Consider the following 24,423-nt stretch of genomic DNA (forward strand, 5'->3'; position numbering starts at 1 on the left):
AATTAACCTCATTACTCTACCTGCGCCAGTTCTAATTATGTCATTTTTTAGGTTAATGTCCCGTAACATTAAGTAAAAGAAGCCAAGAAAAAAAAAAAAAAAAAACATTAAAGTTCCATTAAAATGGGAAAAACACATGGAAACGCTTCACTTTCCTGAAGCCAAAACCTTCCTTGGGACACTGATAATCTGCGATTTTAAAAGAGAACGTGGACGGCTACAGGGGCGACGGTGAGGAGGAGGAGGAGGAGGAGGTGGTGGTGTTGGGGGTAGGAGGTGGGAGGAGGAGGAGGAGGAGGTGGTGAAGGTGTAGGTGGAGGTGGAGGGACTCACCGCAGAGGGAAGGAGAGCTCCAGCTGCTCAATAATCTGGGAACAGAAGGGGAGGAACCAGGTGACGGACAGGTGGGAGGGAGCCAGGTGAAGCATCAGACAGTGAAGCTCAGAGTGTGGTGCAAGTGCAACGTGCTGGAGAATCTACTCAAATACTCAACTTAAAGGTCCAGTGTGTAATAATTGGCAGGGTTTATTGGCAAAATCTGAATATACTACCCATGAATATATTTGTATAAGTGTATAATTTTAACTTTTCTTACTATATGCAACTATATTATACCATTGTAAATGAGGACTATCCTCAGTGGTCTTCGAGAATATATAAAGGTTATAATAATGGCTATAAAATAAAATTTGTTTGGTGTGGGAGTTGAAGCTTTTAGCCAGGTTAACTTGACTCGTGCACCTTTACTGCATGGAAAAAATGTCCACAGGATTCCGGTGTAAAAAGATTAGAAAGAAAGTATTTATTCCTTGTTTTCCAAAAGTATCCTATTACAGGAGTAATCCAAAATCAAAGTTTTTCTCATTCAAAAAAGGCACTACGGTAAGAAAACTGTGTGGCTCAGTCCTCACCAAGCCTCAACTGCCTCTGTCTTCTTAAAGCGACAGTAACAAAGGTTACAAAAAATCCTTTTTAACTTATCGTGAATTAAATCACATGAATTTAACTAATCTTTTACCTATTTTAATTAACTATTTATCCAAACAAATCAATTATTTATTTACACTCATATGTGAACTTTACAATATAAACAAACAAACCATGTAGAAGCACACAAAACACACTTTGGCTCCCACATTTGGTTGTCGTAGCTTTATAATTATTATTTTATATATACATATAGCAAGCCGAATGGAAAATCCAGCCAGCCAGAGAGCACGTTGTGCGTTCATAAGTAAACCAATGAAGAAGAAGGAGGAGGAAAAAGCAGACATATCGTAAAATGATTTAGATCTTCACCTCATCGCTCCATGCTCCTGAAATACTCCCAGTCGAGGCCACCGTCACTTCGCAGACGGGAGGGGTGAGCACTGCAATCTAGAATCTGAACGCTATATCACGGTTTTACCTCCATTTTTACACACTGGACCTTTAAGGGGGGTTTTAAGGTGGAATTAAGGTGGAAATTTTGCATTTTGGGCACGTTTTACTCCACTGCAGGTATCGGGAGAAGATGCAGATTGTACAGGTAAAGATTGACCGTAACATTGTAAAGCAATTAGCACAAATGTTTTATAACATTTACAAGTTTTTTTGACTTGATGTAATAAGGAAAAAGTGAATTTTTGGGCAACAAACTGATTTTATAACATTTGAATCAAAGCGTTTTAATTGTAGTGGATTTTTTTTTCCCTCGTGATGTAACTTCTTGTCTTTAAGTTAAGGATTTGAGTATTTCTTCCACCGTCCTGTGTCTACGAGTGTGAATCTGAATGTGTTTTGTGTGTGTTTGTGTCTTTGCATGCAAAACCTAAATTGACACTCACACTCCTCTGTGCGTCGAACATCAGCGTCCGGTAGAGCTGTGCAAAGTTGGGGTACGACAAGTCGTTCCGAGCCTCCACCTCCTGTCGGTTCAACAGAGAGCAGCGTCAGAAAAACTCAAAAGAGGAAGATTTGTTTTTAAAACTGTGAGGAGGTGAAGAAAAAAGATGATCTGTTCTGACCTGCAGTTTGTCTTTGAGGAAACGCATGTTGGGGACTCTGTAGTTGACCTGAGGCAGCAGAGTCTTCACGTCCTTCACTGTGATGCTGGAAACAAGAACACAGGAAGAGTTAGAGTCTGTTTGAACATAATGAGGTCAGACTGCACAGTTTTTGTTACTACATATTATTATACTCAGAATTATAATATGGACAGGTGTAATATAAAGATCATAGGAGCTGCAGGAGGATGTTGCAAGGTCACAAATGAAGCATGTTTGTCTGGAACACGAGACCCAACAAAGTCACATCATCATTTTTATATCTTTGAAAGTGAAAATACAAAAACGTTAAGGTAAAACAGACGCTATTCAATTCTCTTTTTTTCCACATATCTTGCAGGTATGCAGTGAAGTAACCTGGACAATCTTAAAGAACCAACAGCCGTTGATAAGTCCTCCTCACATATTTTCACCAGGAGATGGCGCTGTACAGTTTGAGGAGCTGATCTCAGTGTAAAGACTCTTCATGTCTGAATGAATGAATGAATGAGACGATTCTTGGAGCGGTTTTCATTGTTGAACAGTTCACAGATCAGCAGGAGTCTGATAGTTCAGAGTCTCTAAAGTTACTGAAACACGTCAGTGAACCACAGTGTTGCACTGGGGTCACATGTCCCATCATCACCATGGACACAGACTGTAGGTTAAAGTGACTCCCACCATCCTGCTGCTGCGCCATGTACTCACTATACAGCGCACCAAAATCACTGAAAATAGTCCCCTATAGAAACTACAGTGGGTGGGATTTTTCTAATTACAGTATTATTATGCTTTGTGTCTATATTTGAGTCTCCTCTATCTGTGTTAACTATATAAAATATTCAAAAAGGTAAATAAATAAACAACAGAGTCCATCACTGTGATGTCACAGAGCTAATGACCACCACAGAAACACATGATGCACCATCTATTGAACCAAATAATCTAATCTAATTTACAATTAACAAACTTGAAAAACCTTCACAGTGTCTCATTGTTCATGTTACCACAGTGAATCAGTCCTAGATGTTTGATCATTACCATTTAGATAAAAAGAGATTGAGAACTTGTTTTTTTGGCCTCTGATATTTTCACACGAGCTGGAGAAGGTTGGACACCACTGTTTTTGGGGGTTTTTTTAAATGATGCTTTGGTTTGTTCAAATCCCATCACAATTCGACAAGTTGTTTCCTCCAGTAACAGATTCAAAAACTTTGATCTTTTTACCATCATTTCCCCTGAAAAGCTTCAGGATCTTTTGACGCCTGGTGACATTGTGTCGTTAACCTCGCTCTCCTCTGACCTTTGAAACCAGGGTCGACAAATGTGTTTAGTAGCCGCTCGGAAGCTTTCACTCAGTGTTACGTGATCTTCAGCAGCAAAGTTTGAGCTGTTTCCGACAACTTTTAACCTCAAGTTTAAAAGCCGACACAGACGAGAAGTCTTTATAATCTACATTTCCCGTCTGCTGATCAACAGATACTGTGGGGATGATTTTGGGGGAATATTCACAGATATGTTGGAGTCGCTGATGTCTTTACCTTTATGTCTTTTATTCTAAGACAAACAGCACATGGATAATCACTTCAGCTGATTAAGAAAACACACGCGCCACCATCAGCCATCAGTAACAGAATGAGGAAGGAAGCAAGAAAGGCAGGTAGGAAAAAAAAAGAAAAAAAAAGTCCAGGTCGATGCTCTGAGGCGGGGAGGATCTTCTGGGGTCAACGACCGACTGCTGTCAGTGCCAGGTCTGGTTCTGATTCCCGTCTCCTCCCTCTTCCCTCTGTCTCGCTACTGTTACTGTTACTGTTACTATTTTCACAAGAGACAGGAAGTTGCCCTCTCCCAGCCCATCGCATCACTTCCTGCTCCTTATCAGGCAGGGGCAGGCTGTTTGTCCTGGAGCGGCTTCCACCCAAACAGAAGCCTGCACTTTTTAACACGAGCACGAGAGAGAAAACCACCCTGAAAGTGTGTGTGTGTGTGTGTGTGTGTGTGTGAGTGTGTGTTTGGGGTAGGGCAGCAGCAGCAGCAACAGGCTCTTTGATGACATCTGGGTCTGGTTTCACCTTTCCACTTCCCACCTGCTGTGACGGAGCAGTGAACCAATGAGCATCCATCACAGGTCGCTGAGAAACAACAAAACCAAAGACACACGCGCGCACACACACACACACAGGGTTTTGACGACCGGTTGACGTGTTCGTGGCGAGTCACCCACCTGCCCTCGTGGCTCCTGTCCATGACTTCAAACTGTTTCCTCAGCCACCTGCACAGGGAGAGGGGAGAAGAGAGAGAGAGATAGGCTGAGGGTTCATCTCTACATGAGGTTAATGCAGTGTTTTTCAACCTTGGGGTCGGGACCCCACGTGGGGTCGCCTGGAATTCAAATGGGGTCGCCTGAAATGTCTAGTAATTGATTAAAAGAAAAAAGACTGATAAAAATAAATGTTTTAACTAATTATAATTATTTTTAAAATTATGATTTAAAGTAGTAGATGTTTGTATTAAAGCTCCATACAGTATAAAGGTAGATGTTTGTATTAAAGCTCCATACAGTATAAAGGTAGATGTTTGTAATAAAGCTCCATACAGTATAAAGGTAGATGTCCATGTGTGGTGTGATTATAAAGCAGCTCTAGGTTCTATATTAATACTGTGAAAGTATCAAAGCCTCAGTCCACAGAGAAATGCACACAGCCTGTATTCAGAAACTGAGCCTTAAAACCAGCCGTCAGGACTTCCTGTCACTTTGTGATGTCACAACAAAGCTGCCTGCCACCCCAAAGCCCCGCCCCCTCACCACCTGGACCCACCATCACCCAACAACTTGCTGGATTTGGTTTCTCTGAGTTTTTATTTTAAAATCTTAGTTATTTACCACAGCTGCAGCAGCGTTCAAACTATAAATCACCTTAAAATTGTCTACAGAAAAAATGAATGGGTTTTCACATCCACAGCCAGGAGACACCTAAAATACATTTAAAAAAAACCTCCATCTCTCCACATTATCACATCATTGTTGTGCAGTAAAACACCCCCTCTCTACTCTAATACCCAGACTGCACTCAGCATCGAGTGTGTGGGAGCTGCAGGTGTTGAAACAACCGTCAGTCCAGTGGGATTGGGCGCTAACTTCAGACAGCTAGGCTAACTAGCTTCTGTTTTGCATCTGGAATAAAAACTCTGGACCATGACGGGTCTTTCCAGATGTTGAATGCTGATTTACGGGCTGTAAAAAAGCTGTCCAAAAACAGTTTTATCCTCATCTGGAAAAAAAAAAACAAACAGCTGCAGTTTTATAAGATTTTCTTCCAATAAAGTGAAGACAATAAGTTTGCAGGTGGATGCTGAAAATACTGAAGTTTGACTTCCAGCTGATGAATCCACCACTCCCCAAACAGTTTACACAACCGTCATAAATGGACAAAATTAGCAAAAAAAAAAAAGTTCATTTCCTCTGCCCACGTCCAAACATATAGCTACCACTCGCTCACATTACGTCGACAACAAAACTCTTGTCTCTCTCCCCCACACGCCCTCACAGCCTCTCTCTGTTCTCCCGCTCTCGCCACGGAAGCCAAGACCTGCCTCCGCACATTCATCTGGAGTAAATATTTTCAGGCCTAAACAAATATTTGTCCTTCTCCTCCCGACCAGCCACTTCCTCCCAGGTCCAGGTCGCTGCTTCTCCTGATGCAACCCGATATCGCTTAATCACACACGCAGAGGGTGAAGGAGAAAGTCAGCTGCTTCCTTATTAACACATAAATAAACATTTCAGTGATGCTTCCTAATGTATTCAGTCACTATTTGCCCCATAGTGTCGTTTTTTTATTTCAAATTTAATTTCTAAAACTCACTTTATATCAATCTTGGCAACTTTATTTAGAAACACACTGTAAGTTTTTTAAACTTTCATCTAAGGTGAGTCCTAAACCTTAAAGGTGCACTAGAGATGAACTGTGAAGAGCCAGGAGTCATAAAAGAGGCAGGATGTGATGCAGAGTCCAAACTGGAGACGACGGTGAATCGTGAATCTTTTTTTTTAAACAGTTTCTCCTCAAAAGATGCTCATTCAGATCCTGCTGCTAACTGCGTCACCTTTTGCACATCTGGATAACTGCTGCATTAACCGACAGAGAGAGAGAGAGAGAACGAGAGGCCGTTTTTTGGGGGGAAGTTTACAGAGATTTGCCAGATGTGGCCTCCTGATGTGAGGGAGGTGTCAGTCAGAGAGAGAGAGAGACAGACGCACTCACCTGTCGATCTGCTGCGGTGCCGGCGCTCGCTGAGTATCGGCCATCAGCCAGTTGAGGCCGGTGATCCACATGTTGACCTCCTCCTCGCTGAAGGCTGCTCCGTCACAGAGGAACAGAGGGTCAAAGGTCAAAAGGTCAAATTAAATTTATTATTATAAACAATATTATTATTATAAAGAGGCCAGAGGTCACGATTTGTAAGAAGATCTCTGTCTCTTTTCTCTTCATTTCATCTTCTCTTTTTTTACTCTCCGTTATAAAGTACTGAATCTGGATTAATCTCAAATTACAAGTAAAAGCAAACAAACATTATAATATTAGTAGGTGAAAATAGGCGACATCAATAATTTCCTAAAGCAGCCTCAGCAACAAAATAATCTAAACCCTAGAAAGAATAACTACATGGTCCAAAAACACATTAAACAGCTGACACATTTATCCCATCAGCCCACACACTAACAGACAAGATACAGCATCAGATCAGAAATAGATGGTAAATGAAGACAACAGCAAGGTGGATTCATCCACCGGTGAAAATAGTCCCCAGAAAATGCACTGTTTTAGTTGTGTGAGGTGTTTGAATCATTAAGTGATCAAAGTTTCAGTCCAAATTGAGGAGCTCTGAACCCTTTGTGAGCCTGTCCACCCTCTCAGTTCAGCACATGTAGTTAGTTACCTGCTAAATCTGTTACTTCTTTTATAGGGATAGTTCAACATTTTGGCAAATTGGCCCATTGCCATAATCCCTATAGTCATAGCAGTAGGTTTGTTACCTTTATTTGTCGGTGCAAGCTATTTTTAGGACGGCGGAGCAGAGCCGTGAGCTGCTCAGAGCTACGCTACGGAGGCTAATGGAATTTCTTGGTTTCCCTCATCAAACTCATCAAATACACAATCCAACAACTCCAAAACGCTCTGGTGGACAAGACACAGACTGCATGCTGGAAAACTGCCCCTGACAGAACGCGCATCAGTGGTTTTGCATGAATTTACCTCTAAAACAACTCTGTCTGGTAACGTTCTGATATTATCTCATAGCGTGGTGAATGTGCAGGTCACAACTTGTCCACCAGAGCGTTGTGGAGTTGTTGGATTGTGTATTTGATGAGTTTGATGAGGGAAACCAAGAAATCCCATTAGCCTCCGTAGTGTAGCTCTGAGCAGCTTGCAACCACAATTAAAGGTAATGAACCTACTGCTATGACTATAGGGATTATGGCAATGGGCCAATTTGCCAAAATGTTGAACTATACCTTTAAATCACATCTTAAAAGTTTTTTGTTTTTTTCAAAAGGTTTCATTTCTGTTTGGATTTAAATTAAATTTTTGTTTTATTGCTGTTTCTCTTCTAATCTTTTTTTTTCCTTCTTAGTCTTGCACTTTGTGACTTTGTTGAGAAAAGTGCAATATAAATAAAGATTATCATTATCTTTATTATTATTACTATGAATTAAATTGGGTGTAACCTTTAACCTCTCGAACCCACCCACACACACACAGTGTAGAGTGCAGTACGTACACACACACACACACACACACACACACACTGACCGGCCACACTGAGCGTCCGGAGGCGAAACTCGAGGCCGTAGAGGACGATGAAGCAGTGGGCAGAGTCCAGTTTACGAGCCTCCTCCGGGTAGCGCTCAAAATCACGGGAGCCCTTCCCCAACCGCAGCTCCCGGATCTCTCGTATGTCGACTGGAGGGACGGAGAGAGAGAGAGAGGCAGGGAGGGAAAGGGGGAGGAAGGAAGGAAGGAAGGAAGGATAGTGTTGCATGAACACAAATATTCACCACCATAAATCACACTTTGGCTCGTTGTTCATTTCCCTGCCAAACACACAGAAATGCGCTGCCGGACGGAGAGCCGAACAAATGGACTGTGTGTGAGAGTCCTGAAATACACACACACACACATACACATACACACACACACACACACACACACACATACACATAAACATTTCAGCTGTTGGTAGCAGAATGATACTAAACGTCTGCAGCAGCCAAACAAACAGTCCCTTTCTCCAACTCTGCTTCACATTTATCTGAAGCAAGAATCACAGAACATATCAAGTACATGATGACAAAAACTATTTTTACACTAAATTATTTTGCCTGAAATGTGTATGAAATGTTTATTCTCATCCAGATGTTGACATGAGAAACACAAACTGGCCGTTGTGTCCTCTAAGTGACCTCATGTTTAGATATTTAGAGGAAAGTGTGTGGATTATAAAGACTCTAAGGTGATAAAGGCAAAGAAAATCTGTGGGTTTAACATTTGTTTCTATCACTAATGCATGGCAGCACTTTCGTTTTCTATTTCCCAGGAAAACTGACTGAAACTTTGACTGAAATGACTGAAAAATGACTGAAACAAGTCAGATGTGTTATAGTTAGAGACATCAGCAGTGTTTCTACATCATGTAATGTCTAATGATGTTTAAAACATCTAAATATGCACTTCATCTTTCATTCTGACTTTTATTTCCCTTTAACTTTCCATTAAGATAAATCTAAGGCAGATGTTTAAGGAACTTTGAAGTTCATACAAGGATGATTTTCAGTTTTATTCCATTAAAAGATTATTTTAAAGGTTTTTTTTGTTTGTTTTTTATGTACTGTATTTGATCGATTTTTGGGCTTTGACATTTGCTTCCCAGCAGAAAAGGCTGCATCTTTTTAATTTACAGCACAAATTTAGCTCAAGTTGAAGTTTGTCTCCTGCACTTTTAAACACACTTATTTTTTTGTCCATCAGAATATATCCAAACCTGATTGTTACTAAAAGTCTGGACAGAACAGTTTGTGTCTTCTTGGTGTAAAAACGGAAACAACAAGGTCTCCTCCATGTGAGAGCTTGAGTTGCAGGAGGAGATTAAAGGGTTAAACGGAGTCGGCAGAAGTCGGGCGACTGACCACAGAGGATGATGTCATCCTCTGGACTCTGACTTTGACACTTGTACCAGTCGACACACCCACAGAGAAAACCCTGGCTTATTGACATAACACATGTCTTGTGCAAACACACAAACATCCACTCATAGATGCTCTGGCATTTACACACCAAACACAGACTTATTATAGCACAAACACACACACACACACACTTGAACCGACTTGTATAAGCCTGGATGTTCTTTTCCACGCAAAATGAAAACAGGAATAGTCGAGAGAATGGAGAGGTTTTCCTATTTGATATCAACATTTCCCACTGGGACAAAGTCTCCAGTCCAACAGGAGGACACAAGGAGACACAGACAGATACAACCCGAGACTGTTGCTGTGATCCAACAGGTTCGATATATAAACCTGAATCAAAGAGCCAAGAGGAGAAATCTGGTTCCTATCTGAGGCTCCTGCATGTGGAGATGACAAGCAGCAACGTTTGGCATGAGATTAAGAGACAATGCTATTTTTCCCCTCAGATGGAAACGTGTCCATACTTTGCTGATGGACGGGGCGGGGGATTAGGTGGGTGGGCAGGTGTCCAATGTTGGAAGCATCAGCAACAGAAGAAGAGAAGAAACTGAGACTGAACTTTTTTAAGTTGCTGCAACAACTGCATCAAATAATCAGTGGAACAACAACGACCTGATGAGTTAAGAGGACGTCGCGTATCGTCTGAACTGTCAACAAAACCCATTTAAAAACAAAAACAAGCCCAAATTAATCCAACTACCTAGTGATGTGTTATTTGTCTCAGCCATAACAGACCTCCATTGTTTCCAAAAACCCATTAAAACATACCAAGGAGCCACAGTGGTGTTGAGCTTCCTGGGAATGCTAAAGTAATAAATGTAGATTAATCCGCCACTGAAAGTAGTTCCCAACAAATGATTTGTTTGCTAAAAGCTACAGCGAGCAGCTGTTTTACTGAAGAGACAAAAAAAAAAAAAAAGAAACTATAGAGTTGTGAGCCAAACATCTGTGGTAGGAACCAATGGGCTCGGAGCTGAGAGCCACAGGGAGGGAGGGGACGTCTGAAGTGGACGGACTAGGAAACCGTTGGTTTTGGTCTGTTCATTAATAGGAAAATATAAAAATATATCTCAGTCTTCAATTTTCTGATTCATCCACAACTTTAAGTCAAGTGTGTCAGCCAATCGGACACATGCATGTCTTCATTGTTGAATGTCACAATGGTTGTGATTATGATTTGATTTAGTAAATATTCCTGGATCTAAATCATAATTTAGGGAATCTGCTCTAACAAGGTGGTTAGACTCAGCTTCTTCTTAGATTAGATTATACTTTATTTTATCCCCGAGGAGAAATTCGTTCATGACAGCAGCTTTGACAAGAAGGAGAAAAAAAGCAGGACAAATTATACAAAGAATAAAATACACAATTCATAAAAATACTTTGAAAGAAGAAGAAGACAAAAGAAGAAGATGCTACTGTGCTCTCTATCTACTGGGCAAAATAACAGATTAAAAAGTGCTTGCTGGTAGACAACTAGCCTATAAATAAAAAACAATTTAAAGTGCACAGGGATTTTAAAAAGTGCGACAGACATTACAAACTAAATAGAACTTTCATGAATACTCCTGAACCTGAGATCTGTTGTTTCTCTGGTCTCTCTGCCTTCAGCACTTCCTGCCGTTTAGTCTGGCGGTCGGACAATGAGACAAACAACTTTGCTAAACCTTACACACTTCACACACCCTGCCACACAGACACTGATAGATAACGAGAGTGAAGACACACACACACACACACACACACACTAAGCATGATTCCTCCCACTGCGGCCTTTAATCCTGGTCCAGGCTGTAAACACGGTTGAGATAAAGACAGGGAACTGCTTGGAGAGCGGCCTGGTGTAAACTCTGATGAACAGAGCAGGAGGGGAGAGGTGAGAGGAGACGAAGACACTGGACGCACATCAGAGCAGAAGACACTGACTGTCGACAGCCTCGTGGTGGAAATAAAAACAGCAGAGAGAGACTTTAACGTCCATGTCGTCGAAGAAAAAAAAGAAACAACAACTGGTAAAGTTAAAAACCAGGTTTCTCGGCGCTGCTCAGAAAGTGAAAGAGAGTTCAGTGTTGCTGCTCCGACCTGAAACCACCAGCCGACGATAATTGTAGTGAAACACAAACTGTTCCTGGTACAGCTGGTGACATCACTCCACAGCCAGATGGCATGGAGGGGTTTACAGTGAGAGAGAGAGAGAGAGAGAGAGAGAGAGAGAGAGAGAGAGAGAGAGAGAGAGAGAGAGAGAGAGAGAGAGAAGGAGGGAGGGAGAAGGAGAGAGAAGGAGGGAGACAGGAAGTGAGGGAGAGAGAGAGAGAAAGACAGGGACAGAGGTTAGAGTTGATGGATGGATGGATGGATGGATGGATGGATGGATGGATGGATGGATGGATGGATGGATGGATGGATGGATGGATGGATGGATGGATGGATGGATGGATCGTTGGATGGATGGATGGATGGATGGATGGATGGATGGATGGATGTGTGACTGGGAGGTTGATTGATGGATAGATGGATGGATGGATGGATGGATGAATGGATGGGTGATGGATGGATGGATAAATGAATGGATAAATGGGTGGGTGGATAAATTGATGGATGGATGGATGGATGGATGGATGGATGAATGGATGGGTGATGGATGGATGGATAAATGAATGGATAAATGGGTGGGTGGATAAATGGATGGATGGATGGATGGATGGATGAATGGATGGATGGATGGATGGATGGATGGATGGATGAATGGGTGGATAAATGGATAAATGAATGAGTGGGTGGATGGATGGATGGATGGATGGATGGATGGATGGATGGATGGATGGATGGATGGATGGATGGATGGATGGATGGATGGATGGATGGATGGATGAATGGATGGATGAATGGGTGGATGAATGGGTGGATAAATGGATAAATGAATGAGTGGGTGGATGGATGGATGGATGGATGGATTAATGAATGGATAAATGGATGGATGGATGGATGGATGGATGGATGGATGGATGGATGGATGGATGGATGAATGGGTGGGTGGGTGGGTGGATGGATGGATGGATGGATGGATAAATAAATGGACGAATGGATGGATGGATGGATGGATGGATGGATGGATGGATGGATGGGATTCATGAATGGATGGATGTGTGACTGGGAGGTTGATGGATGGATGGATGGATAAATGGATGGATGGATGGATGATGGATGGATGGATGGATAAATGAATGGATAAATGGATGAATGGATGGATAAATGGATGGATGGATGGATGGATGGATGGATGGATGGATAAATGAATGGATGGATGGATGGATGGATGGATGAGTGGGTGGATGGATGGATGAATAAATGGATGGATGGATTCATGAATGGATGGATGTGTGACTGGGAGGTTGATGGATGGATGGATGGATGGATGGATGGATGGATGGATGGATGGATGGATGGATGGATGGATGGATGGATGGATGGATGGATGGATGGATGGATGGATGGATGGATGGATGGATGGATGGATGGATGAATGGATGGATGTCACCAGCTCAGGCCAACACTAAACCTGGTTAGTGTTGACCTTTGACCTTCTACATTAAACTTGTGTGACAGTGCAGTTTTAAACACAGATGATGGATTCATCATGAAAACAATAGAACAAGAAAACGAAGAACAGGAACAAGAAATGCAGGTTCAGTTCATCTCAACTGAGAATAATCCAGACTTTAATTAAATCCCTGAGTATCCGATGCCTCCAGCGGCTCGTCTGTGGTTCGTGTCTCAGCTTCCTGCAGAAGATGCTGTTCCTTTTGTTTTGAGTCCTTCAATCTGAGACAGGAAGAGAGACACTCCCTGATAACCCTGCACTTCCTGTGCCTCAGGATTTAATGCCCCCGGTGTTTGCAAAGCGCTCATCAGAGCCCGAGGAGTGTGTAGCAAAAAAAAGTCAGGGAGAAACTTTATATCAAAGCAAACAGTAACAAAAAAAAAAAAAAAGTTTTCAGGCAATAAAAACAAAAGGAAGGAACAGCAGCAGAAAGGGGGGAGGAGGCGGAGGGGGGGGGGGAGGAGGGCATCCGTTAGATAAATACGGGTGATTGAAAACTCAAAAAGAAAGTGAAAGAAATGAGTGGGAGAGAAGAACCTTAAAAATGAGAGGGGTGTTGAGGTGAGTGTGTGTGGGGGGAGGAAATTGGGAAAGAACAGCTGGAGGAGGAGGAGGAGGAGGAGGAGGAGGAGGAAAGTGGGCAGCTGAGAGATAGAGCTGTGGGAGATAAAGTGAAGGAGAGACCCACTGAGTTCCAGGAATCTACTTTGGTGGGTTTGTCCAGAGGGAGGTTGTTTGTAAAGAGGCATTTGTGGGTTATGAATGTGTGTGTTTGTGTGTGCGTGCGTGCGTGCGTGCGTGCGTGCGTGTGCGGCGTAGGTGTTTGCTGTGGTTTCGTACACGTTCAGGCTCGCATGCGCTGCCTGCTGGATTAGCAAAGGCGCCATTTGTGTGGTTTATGATTATGGATAAATAATTGACGAGGCTCCCCGAGCAGAAATAACACCCACGTGTGCGTATGTGTGTGTGTGTGCGGTGGTCATCAGACTCCCTGCTCTTTCTCTCTCTCAGTGAAAAAAGGAAAAAGAGTGGAGGACTGGAGAAGAAGAGAAACCTACGGTGGCCCTGAGGCCTCAACACCACCCGCCACCAATCTGACAAATGTTAAAAAATAAATAAAAAAAATAAAAAGTACCGAGACGCACAGGAAGTTTCCAGAGGTCATTAAAAAGTCAGTGGTGCTGATATGATCAGATGTTTCTGCAGCACACCTTCTGTGGCATTAACCTCAAACTAAACACTAACAAAGGAGGAAAAAAAGGGAGAAGGAGAAGAAACAAACCTGAACAACTTCTCAGTGAAACTCTTCCTGTCTCATTTTTTTTACCAGCGTGCTGCCATGCAGTCAGAGAAGTGGGAGAACAGAACACATGGCAGACAGAAGGAAACTCTATCATGCCAGTGAATGCCGTAACTTTTCTCGCTGCAAACAGACACTGTAACAAATCCTCCCCCAGGCCACAGAATCCAGGACGCAGACAATGGCCTCCACGCCCCAGACGGGGCCGCGCGGCGCTCCGACTCACAGGCCGACGGGATCTCAACAACAACAACAACAACGACAAACAGTTCAACACAGCCAGTCAGTCAGTCCGTCAGTCCGTCGGGCTCGTGGCGTGTCAGGCAGGCAGACAGGAAGCTCGGGGTTGGGCCGGGACTCGGGACCCATGTGGCGGCAGCATGCACGCTCCTCGGCCTGCAGAGTTACTGCAGGTCGCACACAGAGGGAGCTGAGGTCACAGGGTCGTGATCTGTCTGTCCGCTTGGACGCCACGACAACGCCTCCGCTGTAACATCAGCTCACGAGATGGAAGGGTGGGGGGGGAGTAATACATTTAGAAAAATTAAAAAAGAATAAAGTGATATGCATGTTTTTTTTAAAGGGGCAGAAGATTTTGATGTCGACACCGCTGCTGGTTTCTTTGCTTTGTTCCTTTCTACCTAATCATCCGTCAGCAAGACTGAGCAAAACATGCAGAACCAGTATGCACTAGTTTCAGGGATGAGGACCAGGGGCAAAAACATTCATTTAGGGGCAGATCCAGATCAACTACTATAAATTTGAATTTCGTTTTTCCGGAGGATGGGGGTTTGTTGATTGACACCGGCCTTGGTGGAGGTCTGAGCTCCCTGGCTGACTTTCTAGTTTTGAGCAAAGTCGTGGTTTCTTTTTCCAGATCTTTCAGCTACATCGAATGGTCTTCTTCTGAGAACGGACTTCACACAAACAACAACATACAACCTCCTGGTACGATGCATGGTTGAAAGCACCAGAAAAAAAGCCACGGACGCTGCTTTAATTTTAAAAATCAAAGCATTTTCCGACTCAACTCAAACACAAACAGAAGCTGCCTCGTAGGAAATCCGCCTGGTTTAAATCAGCAGATCTCTGACTGGAGCAAAACTACACAAGATGTCTCTTCTAAGCTGGTGCCAAATAAGTATTAAACTCTGACACCCAGACTTAGTGTCTTTGTTTGCGTGTGCCGGGTTTAAAGCTCAACTTCGTTGTGCTGAAATTCAGACATCTTCATCTCTGAAATGTCTGTGACCCGACACAGCAGAGGAGAAGGAAATTCAGGCACCAAAAAACTTCTGTCACTCTCTCCTTGGTCGAGCTTTTTGTCAGAATCCGACAGTGGTTTTTTTTTTATTCCTAAGGGTCACGGGGTGCAGGAGGTCGAGACCCAGGAGCCTTTTTTTTTTTAAAGGGTGCTCTCGCTGAGGAGGAACCGTTCCCTGGTGTTCAGTTTCTGTCTCTGTCAGCGTGTTCTTAGACCTCAGGACTCTGCTGACATTTCAGCATCTTCTGATACACAAACTCTGAGCAGTGCACCATGGGGATGATGCAAAGGCCGACTTTAGTCTCTGAGACACCACGGCAACATAACTTAGGCTATTCAGAGACGGTAAGCTTGTTGCATGGACAGATCATGGGCACAGATGTGTAGCACCACCCTCATCCCACCTTGGACTGACTTTTGTGTCCCTTTGTCAACACTCAACGTCACTTTTCAGTCATTTTGCATCTATTTATACTCACAAACATCCCTCTTTAGGTCGATTTGTAGCTGTCGTGAGACTGCTTGTGTCTGGATAAAGTAATTTAACATCTTTCTGCGGCCTGCACTGTAGCCTACTAATTTGGGGTTCGTGTAGATTCATCTGATCCACACTGACAAAGATGTTACATCAAATAGCCTTTCTGCTAATTCTGGCATGTTTACATTTGTTAAAATAGTTTATTAATGTATATTGTCCCTGATTATAAGACCTTTAAAGCCCCAGTGTGTAACTTATTTGGCTTTTTATTAGCAAAAATCAAATATTGCTTTCATAAATACGTATTTCACTGAAGTCGAATCACACCCGCATACAAATTAAAGCTTTCTCGTACCTTAGAATGAGTTGTTACAAGTCGTTACAAATACATAAGTGGGCGACGCACCGAACCGAGACGGCCATGTTGCATCGCCATTTTTTACGTTCAGTGGCAGCATGACCGTAGGTAACCATGGAAACTCAGCGGAGCTGTCGGCTCGGGGAGAGAAAGACGGTAAAACGTGGGTCAGGTAAACAATACGACATCACCATGACAACAGATTGTCACGCCTGTAGCCTATTGTTTTGCCTCGTGCTGGCGGACCACTTGTTTACATAGACGCTTGTTTATCCTGTTATATGCAGCGTCTGTTGTCTGTCTGACGTCTGCCCGATTTCACATGAATGCAACATCAAGAATACGTTCCGATAAGCAACCGCACCGCTGGATGGGGGGAATTCCTACATATACCTTTAAATAAATAATAATAATTAAAAAAACAGCACAATGTGAAAATATTAAAGCAAAAGTAATCGATCCAGTCGTTTTGGCTAACTTCTTGTCAGCAGATGGAGTTAGCAGTCCCCGCCCTCGTCACTAAGTCACCACATTCACGCGCATCCCTTGGCTGCACACACAGAGAGGACCGCCCCTTTATGCCGTTCTCTCTCCTCATTGGATAAAGGTTGTAGGATACAAGGAAAGTTTTCTCCTCGGCTTACAGCAGAGCAGAGTGACTGACAGACCCGTGTTTCGGACCAAACACTCTATGTAAGTGATTGTTGTCGGAAGATATAACTATTTAAGACTTATATTAACACAAACATTCCGCTTACTTCTGCTTTAAAGGGAAGTTTGAGACGCATTAAACTTTCCTTAGAGTTGTTCTGCTGCTGCCTAATGTTCCTGTAATTTAACTAAATGTTAGTGTGATTGAGCTCTACACCACACAGAGGCTGTGGCACAGGCCCAGGGGCCCTGGGTGGTCAGGGTGGAGGGGCCCCCCTGTCAGTCAGTCAGTCAGTAACCCCCCCCCCCTCCTCCATGTGCTGCTGTGTGACAACAATACTCACTCTCTCCTTCGATCTTGTCAGGGTTTCGGCTCCACACTATCTGCCGTGTGTCCTGCTTTATCTGGAACGTCCTCCTCTCGGGCCGCTGCGACTTCTTCTGGTAGAAGACGGTCATCACCGTGCCCATCTCCAGGCTGTGGAGGATCCGGGGACCCGCCTCTGCCCAGTCCAGCATCCTGGAGGCCACGACCGGTCCGGCAGCCCCTGAGGCACCGGCACCGCCACCACCGCTACCAGCAGCTCCAGCTCCACCGCCACCGGCAGCAGCACCACCACCGACGGCCTCCTCAGCACAGCCATTCAGGCAGCCACTGAACCTGGCTGCACACATCCTCAGTGCATAGTACTAGCTCCCGAGGACACCGAGCAGAGGATTACCGATCTGTTCTGGTCTCTTGAAGATGATGATGATGATTCCCCGGCCGTCCTTTGTTCAAGTCTCGCTGGCAGGAGGTCCACAGCTGTCCAACATGCCCAAAGCCACTGGTGCCAATAAGTGGACTATAGCTATGAGTGCCAGTGTGATTAAAAGCAAATTTCACATTTAAAAAAAGAAAGAAAGAAAAGAAAAGAAAAGAAAACACGAGCTTAAAAAGCAGCACTCAGCAGCAGCAGCCACAGAAGTGAAGCACTGAAATGTCTGAGATGTGAATTAGTATCCTCTGGTCCTCTGAAGGGGGGAGTGTATCCCTGTGTTATCCTTTCCAGATGCTTCTGGCAGCACACCAGCGAAATCCACTCGGGGTGAGTTCTCATCACCGCTGGACTCAGGTTTCCACCCTTTGTGCGTGTGTGTGTGTGTGTGTGTGTGTGTGTGTGTGTGTGTGTGTGTGTGTGTGTGTGTGTGTGTGTGTGTGTGTGTGTGTGTCCTCCTCCTCGTCCCTCCAGTCCACGACAGCAGAAGAAGAAGAAGGCAGCACAGTCCGGGTTTAAATCCTGCTTGGACCGCCGCCACAGCCGCGTCGTCGCCTGCCGCCGCCGCCGCCGCTGCTGCTGCTGCTGGGGCGGTAAACAAGACGTGGTTCTCCTCCTTCTCCTCCTTCTCCTCCTTTTCCTCCTTTTCCTTCTCCTCTTCCTCAGCCCTGGCTTTGGGAGAATGAAATCAGTGCAACAAGCGACAAAGACGCCGAGTTATGTAATAACGACTCTCGGACAAACACCCGGCGGTGGGGAGCGGATGGGAGAGCACGGAGCGGCCGCGGCGAGATCCGTGTGCGCTCCCATCCGACGGACCATTCTGCTCTGCTCTGCTCTCCCCAACTCACACACTCACACTCCTCCTCTCCCGGCACATTACTACACCACCACACCGATAGGACGCGTTACCCTCCCCGTGCAAAAAAGGCTGCGTGTGTGTGTGTTAATTGTCCCCCCAACACACACACACACACTGTAGCCTATATCTCTATCCTCGCTGCTCGGCTCGGCTGGCTGTCTCCGGCTCTGCCTGCGCGTCGCTCTCTGCTCCAACGCCAGAGGTCTTGGGAGGAAATTAGGGCTCGTAGACCGGAAAGGCTTGATCTGATTCCCCCCCCCCCCCCCCTCCCCCCCCCCACCCCTCTCTCTCTCTCTCTCTCCTCTCAGTGCTGTAGTAGGATGAGAGAGAGGAGGAGGAGGAGGAGGAGGAGGGTGGAGTGGAGTGGAGAGGACAGCGGTGGCGGAGCGCCGGGGAACGAGAGGCGGCGGAGAGCAGAGCGACCTCCGCGGGCCTCCAGGAGATCTGCAGCCAGAGACAAGAAGAAAAGAAGATGAGATGTGTTTCCTTCTTCTTCTCCGTGCATTGAAATGTATGTCAAGTTTGGTGCACAGACAGATAGATAGATAGATAGATAGATAGATAGATAGATAGATAGATAGATAGATAGATAGATAGATAGATAGATAGATAGATAGATAGATAGATAGATAGATAGATAGATAGATAGATAGATAGACTTTATTAAATACACATCTCAAAGAGAGGTCCATAGCACCATAAGAGTAAAACACATTCAGGATAGAAACATAAGAAATATACAATAAAAAACAAAAACAAAAACAAAAACAATATAAACATGAGAATAAAGTTGGGGAGAAAAAGGAAAGTTAATAAGTGTGTTGTTTTTATCATCATATCATCATCATCAAGTTGCAACCCAGTGCTCAGTGTGAAATAAATAGCCTGCTACCCATCATGCAACAGTGTTTTAAAAAAAAAAATCTGTTTACATTATGATGGTTTATTCTGATAATGGTCATTGTGCTGGGAACCAGAGGGTGGGGTCACTCACCACCAACTGTGGCTACGGAACCAAGGTGAATGCTGGGAAAAAGTGAATAATCATATAGGTGTGCTGCTTCTCTTACCTTATATTTCAGGTCAGTGATGATATATGGTGTATGTTTGTTTCACAACAACATATGAGAAAAGACCCTTAACTCCCGCTTTGGATCCAGATCCAGATCCAGATCCTCCTCAGAGTGACTGGGCAGATCCTGTGGTTCTGATAAGAGCAGGTTTACCTCACACTGTTGACCGACTGCAGCTCCAGTTAATTTCTTCTCGGTGGCCTCAATGCTTCACAATGGAAACTACCAGCAGGTCTCAACAGAAGAGAAGATGCTCAGATCTCAGCAGACTTGTGCTTCTTCTGCTGCTTTTGACAGGTAACACAGGATTTTTTAATTTTGACCAAAGATACCAAATGTGGAGGGCTTTTCATTTTAGCTGAGACGAGGGCAACAATGCTGCTATCCTGCCTTTACTGACTGTTTGAAATCAGTTACCACATTACATGTTTGAATCAGGATCATGAAATACCAGTTCTTCAAAGCTTGTACTTGACTTGATTTTTTTCTCTAATCCAAGTGCCTTTATTCATCTCATCGTCTACATTAGAGAATATTAGAACTGAGATCGCAGGCACTGCACATAATAAGATATAACAAACAAAAACAACCACTTCTATTTCAACAACAAGTGTGATAGGATACATAGGGAACTATTAGTTTTCATTTCTGGATATTTAATTGATTAAAACTACTGAGGTGTTTCTACATTAAAATGTCGCCACAAACTAGATTTGATTACATAACATTGATAAAGTTAGCAAACATTAGAGCCTATAGTTGTCACGTCACTCTAAGTGAGGCTGCAGCATTGTAGATTGTTAAAATAATGATCTATTAATAATAATAATAAAAAATGTATTTGTAAGCGTGTTTACAAATGCTCAAAGACAATTTATATTTTAAAAATCATAAAATAAAGCAAAGTCACAATGAAATAAAATTAAAAACAGCAATAAAACTGTATAAAATACAAAATTATATATTAAAAGCTAATTTTAAAAGGTGAATTTTGAGCATGGTCTTGAATGTTGGGAGGTGTGTGCAGGTATGGATGGGTTTGGGGAGTGAGTTGGGAGGGGGCGGCGATGGAAAAGGCTCTGTAACTTGCTAATAACAGAGGATGTTTTTATTTCTTTGCATCCTTCAAATTCCTGAATTTACTATTTTAACAATGGAGAAAAAGTAAAGTAAAAAGACTTGAACTGTCCCACTCTGTGAATGAAATGCTGTCAACAAAGGTCACTCATAGTAGCACTAACACACTTTGTGAACATCCTCCGTGACAACTGAGCAGATTGTGTATTTAAGATTTAAGTTAAGTGCTGGATATTAATGAAGAGCATCGTCTCTTCCTGTCAGGCCTTCAGCCAGCTTTGTGCACCGGGGACAAGAATGATGACAGTGAGTCATGTTGCATCATCTCAAATATCAAAAATACTGCTTGTGAGATTTTTTTTCTTGCTAATGTTTTTAACTCTGCTCATTTTCCAGCGGGACTGAACGTGTTGATCACCGGTCCAGACTTTGTGACAGTCGGCGTCCCGAGCAGCGTAGAGTGTGATGCTGACTGTCCTGCCTGCACCTACTCCATGTCTCTGGATGGTCAGACTGCCACGGGTCAGGGCAACGTCCTCGCCTTCACCGTCAACAGCTGGATGGAGGCTTTAACAGTGACGTGCACAGCCACACGGGACGGCACAGGGCTGACTGCAGCTACTACAAAACAGCTGCAGGTGTTGGGTATGTATGTGAACTGGAACCTTTTTACACTGCAAAAACTCAAACTCTTTTGTCTCATTTCTTGTCAAAATGTCTAATTTCTAGTCAAAACTAATCTCTTTCCACTTAAAAGAAGACTCATCACCTAAAAATTAACTTGTTTTCAGATCATTTTCATATGTTTCAAACTAATTTTCAATTGAAATAAGTAGAAAAATCGGCCAGAGAAAGCAAGTTTTTTGTGCTTGTAATAAGGAAGAAAAACTTGCTCCACTGTCAGATTTTTCAACTTATTTCAAGTGAAAATATGCTTGAAAGAAGTAAAAAGTGTCTAAAAACAAGTTACGTTTTAATGTGGTGAGTCTTATTTCAAGTAGAATTAGATTTGTTTTGACAAGGAATGACATTTTGACTAGAAATAAGACAAATATTCTTGGTAAGATTTTGAGTTTTTGCAGTGTTTAGGTACTGATTATTGTTATTTTGACCAACTCTTGCAGCATTAAAATAATGTGTGGCCCTCGTCTGTATACTTTCTGAACTCAGCTGGACCGGCCAACATTTCCATCTCAGGCCCTGGAGTGATGGATCCGACAGTGCGACACACCTTCAGCTGCCACGCCGACTGTCAGCCATCGTGTGTCTACACCTGGAAGACGGATAACGGCCCGTGGATCGCCAGTGGTCAGGGGAACACCATTTCTGTCACTCCAAAGGACTCCAAACAGCTCATCTGCAAAGCTGCCAACCGCGTGTCTCAGCTGTTTGTCACCAAGACTCGAGACATATCTGGTACACCACGTGAGTAAATGTCTTGTCTCTCTGACTGACTGAGCCATTGATGTAGCTGTTACAAACAGTCTTGCATCATATAACCTGCCTTCTTTCTTCTTTTTCTTGGTACAGATCGAAACTTCTCCTCTCGTTCTGAAGAGACTTCAGCTCTGCTGCTCTTGAACTTCATCACCTCTGCCTTCTTTTTTTTACTGTGGTCCGGATAGATTAACAAACTTGCAGGACTATGGTCTGAATGTCCTGAAACTGTATTTTGTGTTTTAGTGGTTTCCAACATATCACTTCACTCTTATGATTCATTATTGATAATTCAATGGGGATTAACGTATTGCTCTCACCACCTTGTTTCTTTCTCTGTCAAGATCTTCAGGTTGTGAATTGTGATGATTTTACCTCCTTGTAATTTTGGTCCAACACAAATGGAAACTCAGGATCTCATAACTACGCTACTACTTTTGTCTGAGGATGAGCAAACTGTTGAACATGAATATTCAGAAAAAATAAATTCACATTGAGCGGCCGACTGTTTCTGCAGCAGAGGAGAAAAAAGTTCATGTTTGATAAAAGGCAAAACTGTCCCTTCTCTGATCGACCTATTTTTATGTCTTTGGGCCACACGTCCATCAACAAATTATATAAAAGACACTATGTTCAATTCAAAGTGATACATCATATGCCATGAATTTAAGACATATAAAGAAATTCTTGTATTCTTCAGGCCTCAATTGACAAATTGACTCTTCAAATCTTATGGAAACATAATGATCACATTTTCAAGTTGCTTTTCGTCTGATCGACCTCTAATGTTGAGTTCACTGTCATAGGAAACTGGGACGTTCCCAACTGGTCACAATTGAGAAGGTGGAACCAGAATTATTGGTTTTCAGATTTAAAACACAAATGAATCAACTCCTAAATGACACGTTTTTTGTGTGTGTGTAATTTTTCTTTGTGAGTCGACTAACTGATAAATCAAGTGTTGGACCACAGGTCGGTTTGTGGTGCATGGGTGCCCCCGGGGAAAATAATAATCCCTGCAGGTTGATCTGGCTGTGCGGTTAAGTTGTTAAAGCGAGAAAAGTTCACCATCAGCAGAAATCTGTGAGGAGCATGAAAGAACTCACACACACACTCACTTTCACATACTTCATGAGTGTGTGTGTGTGTGTGTGTGTGTGTGTGTGTGTGTGTGTGTGTGTGTGTGTGTGTGTTGTGCAGCACACTGAGATGAGACAGTCATGGATGATATCACAGCCTCTCCGTGTCTAATCAGCTCCATATGTCTCGCTGGGTGTATCTGTGTTCCTACGACCACTGGTCAGCAGGCAGCCAATCAGGATTCGAGAAAACACTTCTCGTATATCCTGCAGCAGGAAGGCCAGAGGGGAGGAAGGGGGAGGGAGGAGGAGGGAGGTGTGTGTGGGAGTGGAGAGGTTTCACTGGGTTTCTACAGACTAGGTCCTCAACTTAAACCTAAGACTTTTCTAGACCTTTTCAATATGGAAGTGAAGGTTGTTCAGTAACTTTTATATTTCATCCTGGTCAAATAACAGTTATCATTTAGATTTACAGCAGCACTTGTAGCCTAATACTTCCTCAGTTTTTCTATTGCTGCATATCAACGTTAGCATCAACAGCTGTTAGCCTACCTGAGCAGCCGATACAAACATCAAGAATCCAGCATTAAACTTTCAGTCCTTCCTCTCCAGCTCTTTTCTTTTTCTTTTAGTTTTTGTCTGTTTTTCTTTCACTTCTTTTTCCTCTACTGAAGTCAGCATGCTAACCAGCTAGCCAGGGCCCTCACTTTCTGATACATTCAGTCATTCAGTACGTTAACATGGAGTCCACTGTCAGTTAAGGTTAAGGGTTATTTTGGTGTTGTTTGTTTTTTATTATTATTTTGTTCGTGCAATCATATTAAGTAGCGGGGGTCACGTGATTTAGGGGCGGGGATAACACTTAATAATCATCTGTTGCTTTTCTTTTCTTTGACCACTTCGCTTTTTTGTTGATCCAGCTTGATTTTCTTTGTGTTTTGTTGTTGTTGTTTTTAATAAATACTTTAAGTACAGTTCAGAAATCTCAGTGAGATTTTTTTGTTCAGTGTGTCAGACAAGAGGCGTCTGACACACTGAACAAAAAAATCTCACTGAGATTTCGCCACTGAGAAGTGAGAGTGTGTTCTTCCAACTTTGAGGAATTCAGTTTTGTACGATTTTAGTTGAACTGACATGTTTACATGTATTTCAAAAGTGTAGTTTTAGTTGACACAGTAAGCCATATTTAGACAACATGATGTAAACATA

At 43.2% G+C, this 24,423-nt stretch overlaps 2 protein-coding genes across 3 annotated transcripts in view; one reads left to right on the forward strand and one right to left on the reverse strand.

Moving 5' to 3' along the window:
- Positions 1–18,300, reverse strand: part of LOC146989151 (1-phosphatidylinositol 4,5-bisphosphate phosphodiesterase gamma-1-like) — a 35,517-nt gene extending 17,217 nt beyond the window's left edge. Inside the window, exons 1-7 of one of the 2 annotated variants that reach the window (XM_085775133.1) lie at positions 17,273–18,300; positions 7,841–7,990; positions 6,290–6,383; positions 4,249–4,296; positions 2,007–2,091; positions 1,827–1,907; positions 334–368 (exon numbers count right to left, since the gene is read on the reverse strand). In XM_085775133.1, the coding sequence (XP_085631259.1) occupies positions 334–368; positions 1,827–1,907; positions 2,007–2,091; positions 4,249–4,296; positions 6,290–6,383; positions 7,841–7,990; positions 17,273–17,603 (824 nt within the window). In that variant the 5' untranslated portion in view covers positions 17,604–18,300. The remainder of the gene's footprint in view (positions 1–333; positions 369–1,826; positions 1,908–2,006; positions 2,092–4,248; positions 4,297–6,289; positions 6,384–7,840; positions 7,991–17,272) is intronic. The other variant, XM_085775134.1, reaches the window with a different exon arrangement.
- Positions 18,301–19,724: 1,424 nt separating this feature from the next.
- LOC146989152 (uncharacterized) lies at positions 19,725–22,323 on the forward strand. Its single transcript, XM_085775344.1, has 5 exons — positions 19,725–19,918; positions 20,963–21,004; positions 21,095–21,343; positions 21,869–22,123; positions 22,229–22,323. The coding sequence occupies exons 1-5, from the start codon at positions 19,837–19,839 to the stop codon at positions 22,321–22,323; spliced, it is 723 nt and encodes a 240-aa protein (XP_085631470.1). The 5' UTR covers positions 19,725–19,836.
- The last annotated feature ends 2,100 nt before the right edge of the window (positions 22,324–24,423 follow it).

This window comes from Trachurus japonicus, chromosome 4, assembly GCF_045865225.1.
Source record: "Trachurus japonicus isolate A0001 chromosome 4, Traja_1.0".
Taxonomy (NCBI): domain Eukaryota; kingdom Metazoa; phylum Chordata; class Actinopteri; order Carangiformes; family Carangidae; genus Trachurus; species Trachurus japonicus.